Source organism: Gossypium raimondii, chromosome 7 (assembly GCF_025698545.1).
Source record: "Gossypium raimondii isolate GPD5lz chromosome 7, ASM2569854v1, whole genome shotgun sequence".
Lineage (NCBI taxonomy): Eukaryota > Viridiplantae > Streptophyta > Magnoliopsida > Malvales > Malvaceae > Gossypium > Gossypium raimondii.
The window spans coordinates 42,300,398-42,313,477 of NC_068571.1; the positions used below are offsets into that span (position 1 = coordinate 42,300,398).

The 13,080-nt window shown below is 32.5% G+C and overlaps 1 protein-coding gene across 1 annotated transcript; it reads left to right on the forward strand.

Moving 5' to 3' along the window:
• The first annotated feature begins 303 nt into the window (after positions 1 to 303).
• Positions 304 to 8,171, forward strand: LOC105790252 (probable glutamate carboxypeptidase AMP1). Its single transcript, XM_012617753.2, has 11 exons — positions 304 to 503; positions 2,097 to 3,377; positions 4,430 to 4,672; positions 5,163 to 5,315; positions 5,404 to 5,472; positions 5,978 to 6,065; positions 6,190 to 6,273; positions 6,399 to 6,487; positions 6,848 to 6,961; positions 7,074 to 7,208; positions 7,790 to 8,171. Exons 2-11 carry the CDS (start codon positions 2,427 to 2,429, stop codon positions 7,970 to 7,972), a joined length of 2,109 nt encoding a protein of 702 aa, XP_012473207.1. The 5' UTR covers positions 304 to 503; positions 2,097 to 2,426; the 3' UTR covers positions 7,973 to 8,171.
• The last annotated feature ends 4,909 nt before the right edge of the window (positions 8,172 to 13,080 follow it).

A 13,080-nucleotide genomic window follows, 5' to 3' on the forward strand; every position in this document is an offset into this window, starting at 1 on the left:
TTAATTAAATTTTAAAATTAAAATCAAATGTATAAATATTAAAAATTAAATTTATTATTACACTAAAATAAACAGCCTAGACTTTCGTTAATAATTTGCAACTTAGTCACCCAAAAAAATCCAACTTAGTCACCAAAATTTCAAATATCAAAATGTTAATCGCCAAATAAAAATTTAATATCAAAATGTTAGTGATAAATAAAAACTTTTATATAGTTGAATGCTAACCCAAACTAATGAATGCGATTTTTTTTTTCACCATATTCGATCTAATGGATATTTGAGAAAAAAAAATATTTTATCTTTACCTAGAATTTATAAAACCCTATACAACTCCTTTCCCCTTGTTTGCTTTTCAAAACCACGGGAATGCCTTTGGAGTTAAATTTTACAAAATTTTCAATCTGATTTTCTGCAAATTTAATCTTCAAGTGGTTGTGGTTGGTGGCTTTTGAAGTGAAATTTTGCAATTTCAGTCTTCTTCTTTGTGTGTTATTCGACTGGTATGTTCTCTTTTTCTTTTTACTTGTTCTGCTTCTCTTTTGTTATTTTCCATAGATTCTTTGTTTCACAAAATGGGTTTAGATTGATTTTGTTTCAATCTCTTTGCTGTTTTTTTCCCATAGACTCTTAGTTTCACAATTATTTTATTGTGAATACAGCGAAAAACAGTGTGTTAGAATTCATTTCAGCTAAGATTTTGCTTTCAGTTTTGCATATTCTTACTCCTTGTTTATATAACCGATTATATTAAAACAAAAACTTAATCTGAGGTTCGAATACTTGAGATTTAGTTTCTATCGACCTTTTTTTTTATCAAACATATAAATGATTCTTTGGAGTTATTTTATACGTAATTTTTGTGTTAAAATACATCCATGATGGCAACTATAAGTAAAGGCTCAAAATTACCAATCTCAGAGAAAGAGGAAAGAACTAATTCGTTACTCGGACTCGGCAGTTTCGACGGATTCCGACACGGGATACGGATCAGATCCGGCAAAAAACGGTGGACACGGTGGTGGGTGATAACTGAAGAGAAAAAGAAAAAGAAAAAGAAAACGAGCTTTGATTCGCAGAGATGAAAGAGAAGAGATAGATATGGTCGAAGAAAGATAGAGAGAAAGAAAGCGTTTGAAACAAATGAATAACAAAATAGGATACAATAAATGCCATACACTATATTCTCTTCTCTTTTGAAGGGAGAATAATATATAAAAATAATGTCAGGCACAATTTTCGGGAAAGGTCAGCAGTGTGGGAGAAAAAAAAAAGAAAAAAAAATGTCTCTAAAATTTTCATATATAAATTGATTCTAGATAATTATAAATACAATTAATTATTTTAATTTATAAATAAATTAAAAATATTTTAAATATCATAAAAAAATTCTAATAAAATATTAAACCAAACTGCCGGGTAACGAAGTGTATGATTACTTCTTTCTTCTTTCTCTTTAAGATAGCTTGGAACTACAAGATTGGTAGTTTTTAGCCTTTACTTATAGATTATAATGCCATCATGGTTGCTAATTTGAACAGATGGTGGATGTATTTTAACACAAAAATTACTTATAAAATAACCTGCACTTTACCAGGATAAAAATGGCTAAAGAGCATTTCTGGTCTCAAGAGAATGTTCAAAAGAGTGATTTTTATCCTTTTCCTTTCATTCTTCTGTTGGTCCTCATTTAATTTCATCACTTTTTTACTTACGACTAGATAAAAGCTGGCTCCTAAGATATGAGAAAGTTCCTTTCATTGAATAAGATTAATCATACATGAGAAGCTAAAGCTCATTATATGTACCTCAAGTTCACCCTTTGATGACCCTAGTCCTACCAGTAATCAAAAGAACATATATAGTTGGGGTCTAGAGAAGAAGAGAAAGAAGTATACCTTTCTAGTAATGGATTAAAGTTAGATGATGCACTTGCACTGGAACAAAGTTATTTTCTGGGATCATTCAGACTTTGGTACTTATATTTGCTTTTATTGTCTACTTAGATTTATATATTGCTTACTTATGTCTTTGAATTTATATGGTTATTGAATTTTTTGCAAAGAAAGCTAACAGAGTTAAGCCGTCATGTGCAGAGGTTTATGTTCCAAATCGAACATGTAAAGATGGGAGTGTTGTGAATGAGAAGACGGCTGAAGTTGTGTTATTCGATTTTTTTTCTATCTTTTTCATTTATAAATTTAATCCGTTAAAATGAAACTAGCTTAACAGTTGAAGCAGGCAAAAAACTGCCCTGCCCTGCTCTGTTGTTATCTCTACTATTTATTATAGTAAATAATTTAATTTAGAACCCATAGTATTTTGGTAAATTTTTATTATATTTATATTATCTAACTGAAAAAAAAACCCACAAAACCCTTGAAAAAAGCTGCCTTCCATTTGATATTAACCAAAAGAAAGAAAAAATGCCTCCAAACCTTACTAAACCCAACAGTGGCTTCACTTCAAAGCCATCGCCTCTCTGTACTTTTGTATCCCTCATAATCCTCCTTATTATAGGTTTCTACACTCTCCATTATCCACCTGGAAATCCCAAAAAAGTCCTTCTTTTCCAGCAAATATTCCTCTCTTCTGCCTCCAACTCCACCATCGCCTCCTACCTGCGTTCCCTCACTTCCCACCCTCATCTCGCTGGCACAAAGCCTTCCCTTGAAACCATACACTATGTCAAAACCCACTTTCAAAACCTTGGCTTGGAAACGCATACGGTGCCGTTTCAGACCCTTTTGTCTTACCCCGTTCATGCTTCAGTTTCAATGCATTTCGGCAACAGCACCGTGTTAAACTTGCCTTTAAACGAAATGGGTATTCCTAGTTATCCATCTTCAGGCTTGATACAACCCTACCATGCATTTTCTCCGTCGGGAACGGTGCATGGTAAGGTTGTTTTTGCGAACCACGGGAGGGAAGATGACTATCGCACGCTTGGGCTGATGGGGGTTAATGTTAATGGCTGCATAGTGATAATTAGAAAAGGTGGTAGTTTGAGTAGAGGGGCCGTAGTGAAAATAGCTGAAAAAAAAGGCGCTTTGGGGGTGCTAATGTATGCTGAAGGGGATGTTTCAAAGGGTAGCTTTGGGTCTGGAGTTGAAAGAGGGACAGTTATGGAGGGAGTTGGTGACCCCTTAACTCCTGGATGGGGTGCGGATGAAGATGGGGAGAGGTTGAAGTTGGAGGACAAGAAGGTTTTGGAGAGGTTTCCTGGAATTCCATCTCTGCCCTTACCTTTTGAGTCTGCTCAACTTATTTTAGATTCTCTTGAGGGACCTTTGGCACCTCAGGAATGGAGGGATTCCGGACGATCTAATTTATCTCATGTTGGATCGGGTCTGGTTATGGTGAATTTTACTTACCAGGTTGGTTTGGCTGGCTGGTAGATTGTTGATGCTAATTTTTTTTGCTTTATTTGTTGTTACTGCATACTTTTGTTTGTTTTATTTCTGTACATAACTTTTGTGCTTGATGTTAGTGTTAAAAGTTGGTCATATTGGATTTGCAAAGATTGACAATTGAATTTGGTTTGATTTCAATGTTAAATCTGTCTGTAAAAAGAGTTTCTTTTGCTGGATACTATTATCTTGACCTGCATTTTTTAGTCAAAAAGCTAGTTTGGTAAATTAGAGTGGTTATTGGCGCTTTTTTTTTAAGAAACCGGAATGATCTAACTTTGACAAGTGAATAGCCCTTTATGATCTAATTTTGGGGGTTCCCGCATCTTTTTCTTTCACTTCCCATGTTGGGTTGTAATGATTGACTGGAAAATAAAGTTTTTATGTGTTATATGCAATGAATTTAGATCAATCAGCTCAAATTTGAACCCTTAATCTACTTCATAATGCTCTTCAGCATTAAGGATTTTCATTCATTTCTAGAACGGAAAATGCTTGGGGTGATATCAACTTTACTTTATCAATGCCTGACCTTGGACTTCACACTATTGGAACTGGTTTGATCTATTTTGGCCTAAGAGAACTCCCCTCTCAACTGCAACTGATACATTTTTGCTATGTTTGAATGGAACCCATGGAGGTGACGTAATTAAAAAAAACTTTTTTGTTTTTACCTAGTAGTTTCCTAGTAAATTTGCATGGTATTTGCTATCTTTGTTATATGCTTTTCCTTAGCTATACATCTGAAGATGTTGGGGTTAAGCTTACTTTTCTTTCTGCTCTGTTTTTTTTAGACAGCGGTGTTAATGCATGACTGGACGGAAATTATATTTCATGATAGGATATCCATGCTGATGAAAGCTAGTTTTTACTTATTTCATTTCTTTCTAGAAACGAAGTCTATTTATTATTATTCTTTGTGGAAAGTGGAAAAGCAGTTACCTTTTATATCCTATTCTCTAAAAAGCTCTTTTACATCTATATCTATCCTGGTTCTACCTTTTAGTTTATTTTTCTAGGGGGAGAAAAAGTTGGCTACAATTTATAATGTAGTCGCTGTCATAAGAGGATTGGAGGAGCCAGATCGTTATGTTTTGATGGGGAATCATAGAGATGCTTGGACATATGGTGCTGTTGACCCCAATAGTGGGACTGCAACACTCCTTGATATTGCTCGAAGATATGCCCTTTTGATGCGAAAGGGTTGGAATCCTCGGAGGACAATCATTTTTTGCAGTTGGGATGCTGAAGAATTTGGAATGGTAGGTAATGTTCCATCCTTTGTTTAAAAATGCCATGCATGTGGAGCAAAACACCGAAATCTAGATCAAATGAAATTCATTCTAATCACCAGCATTGAAGTTTTAAACTCCAAAAGCTGGGTTAGAGGGCTGACAATGACATAGTCCCATTACGGTATATTTATGGAAATTCATGAATAAATATTTGTTAAACGAATATATAGCAACAACCATTTAACCTCACTTGTGGAGTTTAAAATTTTCACTGTGCTTGTATAGAATGATAATCCATCTAACAAATTATCTGTTTTATGCTGACATGAGTTAAGGGAAAATCATTTGGTTAAATGTAGATGTAATGAATATAGTGTTCTGGTTTCAAGAGTAGGCATTTTGCAACAGCGATGAACAAGTTTCGAAAATCATCAAGTTGATAAAGCTTATGTTTTATAATAATTTTGCCCCTTTGATTCACCAAAGTTATTTTTATCTGTTGCTATTGTGTTTTTAGATCGGTTCCACGGAGTGGGTTGAGCAGAACCTTGTAAATCTTGGTGCTAAAGCTGTGGCATATCTTAACGTAGATTGTGCGGTGCAAGGGCCTGGGTTTTTTGCTGGCGCAACTCCTCAGCTAGATAATCTTATTTTTGAGGTCACAAAGAAGGTAGACAGAAGAAATATGCAAAAAGACTTAATTACTTGTAAGGACTTGTTTTATGATATCTTTCAACTGATTTTTATAGTAATTTCAGGTCCAGGATCAGGATTCAGAGGTTGTAGCTACAATATATGAAAAATGGAAAACCATGAACGGAAACAATGTATGGCCACACAATCTTTATTTCTCTATGAGTTCATTTATTTAGCTTGTAGGTGCAACATGATATACATCGAATCTGTACATGTAGGTTGTCCTTTACCATTCACACGAGTTTAATTGTTTGATTATGTATTTTCTTGGGATTTCATGTATACTCTGATAAGGTTGCTTGGGCCTTATCATGTGGCAAGCTTCTGTTATTTCATGTTTTTGTTTAGTTCATTTGGGGACGTCAGATACAAATATTAGGCTTGTTGGACATTTATTTCCAGACAAAGCCTGCTAGCCTGTAGTTACGTCTGGCCTATTTAATGGTCCTTAAAATTGTTCCTATATAAATTTAAAATGACATAAAAGAGACCTACTATAAAGGAAAATGCTGCTATTTGTTCCCTTGAAGACCCATCAGTTTTTCAATATGATTGTACTTCGTTTTTTTGTTCTCTGATATAAAATTAAAGGTGTTCCGATAGAGCTTGATTGAGACTGACTTGGTTGTTTTGCAGATTCAAAGACTCAGTGGCGTAGATTCTGATTTTGCACCATTCTTGCAACATGCCGGGGTTCCTTCTGTCGACATATATTATGGAAGAGGTATGTCGTTATCCCTATATTAATAGTCTTTTGTTGAAAGTTTGAACATGATGCATCTGTAGCAGTTCATAAATCTTTAGTGCTACAATTTATGCTATATGAATCTTCTTTTCCTTTTATCCAGATTTCCCTGTATATCATACTGCATTCGATTCTTTCAACTGGATGATAAACAACGCAGATCCATTCTTTTGGCGTCATGTGGCTGGTTAGCTTTCTTTTCCTCTAATATAACCTTGATGAGTTTCGAACTCTCACCCAATAATGAAAGTCTATTTTAAACATTTTAATCAACTTGTCAAGATAACACTGCTTTGTTGTTTGACATGTTAGTGGCTGGAGTTTGGGGTCTTCTAGGCCTTCACCTTGCTGATGATCCAGTTCTACCTCTTGATTACCTCTCCTATGCTAAACAGTTGCAGGTATGGGGTTATTCTCTCCTTGTGTTTGTGGATATTGTCAAGTGTTCCCAACCATTTCCACTATTACTGTTCTTCTACAAGGTTTTGGTGGGCTGTTGATTGTTAACCCTTGGTTACAATAATGTTGTCAAGGCTATCGGGGGTTCTATTGAGTTGAATGTTAGCTTTTGGTCTAGAATAACTCAAAATTGTTAATCCTTCTGCTTTCACTCGAAAATATTCTCTCTATTTTTTCAAGATTAGGTGACTTAATTTCTTTTCCTAGCCGGCCCTTGAACTTTGTCAATATTAATGTTTCTAAGCAGCTAACTATCAAGGTCAAGTTAGATCATGAAACTATTTTCTGACCATCTCATGTAGGAGTATAAAGACGCCTTCAGCAGAGTTTTGGATGGTAACATATCCCTCACCCCCCTAGCCGCATCGATTCAAGAATTTACATCTGCAGCAAAACAAGCTAGCGAAGAAACAAAGGTAAAATGGCAAGAAAGTTAATTGGAATTCTATGAATTTTAAGGGGGAAAGATATTTCAAGTAGTCATTCCTTATAGACTAATGCAGTGACATCTTCCATTGTGGATTGCAGAAACTAATGGAGCAAGAATTTACCAATGATCTTTTAGCTTTGAAGATCCGAGCATTGAATGATAGGTTGATGCTTGCCGAAAGAGGCTTCCTAGATACAGATGGAATTAAAGGAAGGGAGTGGTTCAAGCATCTTGTAAGTGTTTTCTTTTCGAAAATTGCTGTTAGGACAGAGGTTTTACATACCGGTATGGCGATGTGATTTGCTTCTTTGACATCTGGCATGCTTATTTAACTTCTGTTGCAAGTTGGTACTGTGCGGATTCATGCTTATACCAGTATGGTAATGTGATTTGCTTCTTTGACATATGGTGTACTTGTGTAACTCGGGTTGCATGTTGGTATAGTGCTGATTCATATCACTCAAATGTTTCCAACTCATATTTCACCTCGAAACATTATCATCATCAGGGAGTCGCATATTTCAGTTTGCTATTAGTACGGAGGCTTTAGCATATCGGTATGGTAATATGATTTGCTTCCTTGGTGTATGGCGTACTTACATAACTTGTTTTGCAAGTTGATATGGTGCTGATTCATATCACACGAAGTTTCTAACTCATATTTATGACCTTGGAACATCGTCGTCATCATTATCATCATCATGCATCAGAGTTTACTGGAATGGAGTCGTGTATTTCAGTTTTGCTTGTGAATTAATCTCATATTTCATCTCATTCTTCTTTTTTTTTTTTTTTTTTTTGTATTCGTTTTCAGATTTATGGACCTCGCAGCAACTACGAGAGTGGATTGGAGTTCTTCCCTGGAATATCTGATGCCATGGCTGAATCGAAGAACATGACCCAAAAGGACGGGCATGCAGCAATTAAACACGAAATCTGGAGAGTTGCTAGAGCCATCCAAAGAGCCGCAGCTGCACTCAAAGGAGAACTTGTCTGAAAAAAAACTGATAGCTGCAAGAGTGGAAGTTGAAAACTAGACAGAGAGAGAGAGAGAGAGGCATAAACTTGTACATATATATGTTTTCTGTTACATTTATCTATGTCGGTAGCCATTACCGAGCGTTTGCAAATTGTACTCAGTGGCGTTGATCATGAATGTAGAAACTCTTCATTATAATTGATGGTTGTTGAAATCATATAGGAATGGTTGGTTGGACCGGTTGGATCAAAAATTGATGGTTAGACCAGTTTTGAGCAAGGGGAAGAATTAGGGGTGAGCGTTAAAACCAATTTGACTATTTACCTGACCAATTTTGGTTAAGTCGCGTAAAGGATATTATTAATTATTTTAAATATATATTTATATTCTCATTATTTTTAAATATATTTATTTTAAAATCTATATTATAATTTGAGTTTGAGTCAATTAAATAATAATTCAGTTAGGAAAATCATAAAATATCATTTTGGTATTTAAAATAAATTATATTAAATGAGAGTATTTTAGTCTTTTAAATTGGTTATAGTAGAATTTAAACTCACACCTTGTGTATCGTTCAATTAAAGTTCTATTTTAATCTTTTTATATATTTTAATTTTATTATTTTCATGAATTGTATATATTAATAATGTTGTATGTTAAAAAAGAGAATAAATTATATTAGGATGATCTTAAAATATATAATTTTTAGGCACTAATACATCATCCATTTTAAAAATGTAAAAGTCTTATTATACACATCAATATTTAATATCTTCTCTAACTTAATGTAACTTTAATTAAATTACTTAACAAATTTAAAAAATAAATAAATAAACAAACATATTTTCTTCTTTTATAATCTTTAAAACATTTTATTTTTGTAAATTTAATCATCTTTTATTTCTTTGCTCTCAAATCATTTTTATTCTTATGAGCTCCATCCTTTTATTATTATTAATTTCCAAAGGAATTTTTCTTTTCTTTTTAATTTTCTATTTCTGGAGTTTTAATCAAATTTTAGAAATTGATAAAACCACCAATGGTGGTTATAGTTTTCAGATTTCGATTTTTTACTAGTTTTATCTAGATTTTTAATGGTTGATTTTAGTTTTTTTTATAAATTTGTGCTTATAATTTTATCAAATTTTTAATTTTAATTATTGATTTAAGCATTTTAAAATTTTATTTATTATTATAGCACATAGTTTCAAGTTTCTTCTCCTAAAATTTTAATGTGATTAAGTGTAAAATAATATTTATAGATGTTTAAAATTGATAATGTGGTATTATTTTATTAGTAACCATTTGAGCCCGTCTACTTACCCATAGTGCTTGAATTATATTAATCTGTAGGGAATTTTATATTCGAATTCTCAACATGGTATGGATCAAAAATTAAGAAGATGCATTCACTCCCACTCATTATCTGGAGGTACTGATAATGACAAAAGAGGAATCATTTTCAGATGAATTCCTTATGTATTTCAACTGCTTCCATTTCTATTTGGTAGAGTACACTTTCTCTCAACATCATTTGGTCCTCACGTAAGCATCGGTACAAACTTGGAGCAAAGCAAAACCCTAGTTAATTCACGACTCAGATTAGAAACCAGGTTTTATAAATTTTTATATTCAAATTTATATGAATTTAAAATCAAAATGATTAATTCCACCAGCAAAAACATTGGTTTCAGCTACCAACAAAACATGTTTTATTTTCTATACCACCAAACTACCCATCAAGCAGTCACATTATTGGTTCTAATGTAAAACAAAAACAGTAAACAACATAAAAAGGTCTCCGGCCGTCTATGTTTTCATTCATGTTTTTATATCGAATTTGTTAAACTATCGTTTCATAAAAAAATTATTAAAAATTAAAAAAAAAAGATTTAACTCAATCAATTTATATTGATTCTTGATCTAATCGATACTCTGATCGGTTCTCGATTCTTGATCGATCAACTAATCCGATCCGATTCATATATTTTGTATATTGTGATACATAAGAAGCAAGCTTACAAGCAGAGAGACAAAATCTCAAGTGACACCCACAAAAACAATGTCACTGAACTACAATATATAGCACTCTTGCTTGTCTCAAAAGGAACCCACTATGGGTTCTTGTAGAATGAATTATTGGCTTTCATTTTTATCACCAAAAACTATAACGTTGAAGTGAATTAGTGATTTTGATATAATTCTATTAATTTTAGATTCTTAATTACAACCCCCCCCCAAAAAAAAAAAAAAAAGAGAAAATGGAACTTAATTAGTTGATGTAGGAAATAACATCGAATTTGGGTTCGAAAAATGAAACCCAGTATTGACAACCTCTTTTCTTTACCCTACTAGAGATGAAGTGAAGTATCAACATGATCATAAATCTCAAACGTTTTTGATGGTCTTGAAGTGTCATTAGCCCTAGTTGTTGTTGTTGATGATGATGTTGGGATTGCCATGGTTCGCCTACCGTACAAGCTCAATCCAAGAGAAAGCAATGAGGATTCCTGACGGGTTTGTTGTTGCCTATACAACAACCCGTTAGGTTGGTATCGCGTGCTTGCAGATTCGGATTCGGATAACAGTTTCATAAGCTCTTTCTCCTCTCTTTTTTCTCTATCTTTTTGTAGCTGCTTAAACCTTTGTTGCAAAAGAGCAATTGAGGAACTAACCATAATAGAATCACCACCACCTTGCCTACCCATTCTCAAAGAACCCTTTTTTTTTTAAATGGAAATTTGATTGTTATGTTGTATGTATTTATAGGTGATCATCATTTTGCCTATTGAACACATCAATCATGTATATATATTGAAATGATTTTGGGGGTTGATTTGGAAATTATATTAAAAAGAGAATAAGCTGTTGAGCAGCTAAATACAAGAAGAATGAGCTAATAAAGGGTATAGTTTAAATAATAGCTTCTTCAATGGAAGATAAGTGTGAGGGGTAAAGTCCAAAATGCCATTGGGAAGTAGTATTTGGAAGGAAGCTTGGGGGGGAATAAATGGTTAGGTCATGCATTGTTTGATATTTTTTTAAAAAAATTGGGTAAATTACAACTAAGGAGTTTATGTTTTGATTATTCAATTTTAAAAAAATTATAAAATAGTCTTGAACTATTTGAAAGTTTTCATTTAAGTCATTTGGTTGTTAAAATCGCTGCTATATGACATTCTCCGTTCACGCAAACTCTCATTCCCTTCTCTTCTATCGTTTAGTTTCTGTTTATGAAACAACTTTGAAGGTAATAAATCTACGCACCAAAATACAAACAGTTTTCTTCTCTGATCTCTGACATTGATTGCCAGATCGACTTTCTTTTACTTGTCAATAGATACTGATCCACCGTACCTATCGTCGAATCGTTGCTTGGAGCCCACTAGCTAGACTTTTTTTTTAAAAAAAAAACTTAGAAGCCCAGTGACTTAAATAAAAAATATTCGAATAGTTTAGTAGGTTAAATGAAAACTTTTGAATAATTTTGTGACCATTTAGTAACTTTTTTGAAGTTTGGTGATCAAAATGTAAACTTACTAATTAGTTTAGTGACATTGAGAGTAGTTACCTAAGAAAGTTTAATTATAATTATTGGTTAATTATGCTATTAGTTCCTATCTATATGTAAGTTTTGGATTTAGTCCTATACTTTAATTTAGTCAAATTTAGTGACCTTACTTTTTCATTTTGAAATTTTAGTAACGACTCAAACAATAGAAGTTAAATCCATTTGTGGTTAAATTTTGCTATTAGTTTTGTAGATATAGTCTATGTTTTCCAATTTAAATCTATTAAGTGATTTTGTTTTAAAGAATATGTGAAAATTGCAAGTTGGCATGGTATTACACATGCAATAATATGTTTCATGTATAAGACTTGAAAATAATAGAACTTAATGAATTTAACAACTACTGATTTGATTAATATTGAGATTTCAATGATTGAAAAGTGTGGTGACTAAAATAACCAAATTAAAATTTAAGGACCAAATCCATAACTTAAGCATGATATAGGACTAATAACAAAATTTAACCATAATTATATATCTTCCTAGAAGATGCAATCACCGCCACGTTCACTAGCAAGTATACTTGATGGTTCCCTCTACTATTAATTAGATCAATTTAATTCTTATACTATTAAAAAAATCAAATAAGGCCAAATTTCAACAGCGAATGTTAACTATATTCTAAATTGACCTCATTTGATTCTTTTCAATAGCACATGGATTAAATTGATCCGGTTAATAATAAAGGGACTAATTTGATCCAGTCCGTATACAAGAGGGACTTCCTAAGCACATTCACCGATATGCATGTACGTATACTATTTCTTGACCCTGTTTACATGTGAATAGCTTTGATTATTTTATGGCCTTGGCTTTGGGAGTATTGAAAAGGACAAGAGTATCATAAGGAATAATTTCAGAGTTAAATGATGTTTGTGAAGAAAAAAACCCCTTACATATACCCTACCATGCAATGAATTTTTAATAGCTGTGGGCTATAGATGTGATAGCAAATGAACCTTGGGTTTTTATAGTTCAGGTGATAACGATGTATTTGCTACACATTATAAAGTTGAAGCCACAAATGCAGTCAACAAATGATTCAAACGGGCTCAACCATCGCCATCCAAAATTTACCCAATGGTTAAATATATCATATGTTGTTGTATTCTTTACAAATTTAAAATTTAATATTTGTATTTTTATTTTTAAAAATTAGTCCTTATACTTCTCAACTTTTAAATTTTTTATTCAATTGTTAACATTGTTAAATTTGTCGATTTGAGATTCTGAAATAAAAAATAAAAAAAATCGCTTGATAGTAATGTAACTAAAGAAATGACGTTATAATAAACTTGAATTTAACAAAATAATTTTAATGAATTAATAATTGGACTTGAATTTTAAAATTTAAAAAGTAAAAGAACTAAATTTCTTGTAATAAGGACAATTTCAAATTTACGATGAGAGAAACTTATGAGATATTTTAACTTTACTCAAGAGGTGGTAGTGTTTTTTATGGAGTCTTTAATTAATAGATAAACTACACTCAAAGTCATTAAACTATTAAAAATTTTATATTTTGGCCACTGAATTTAAAAAAGTTTCAAAA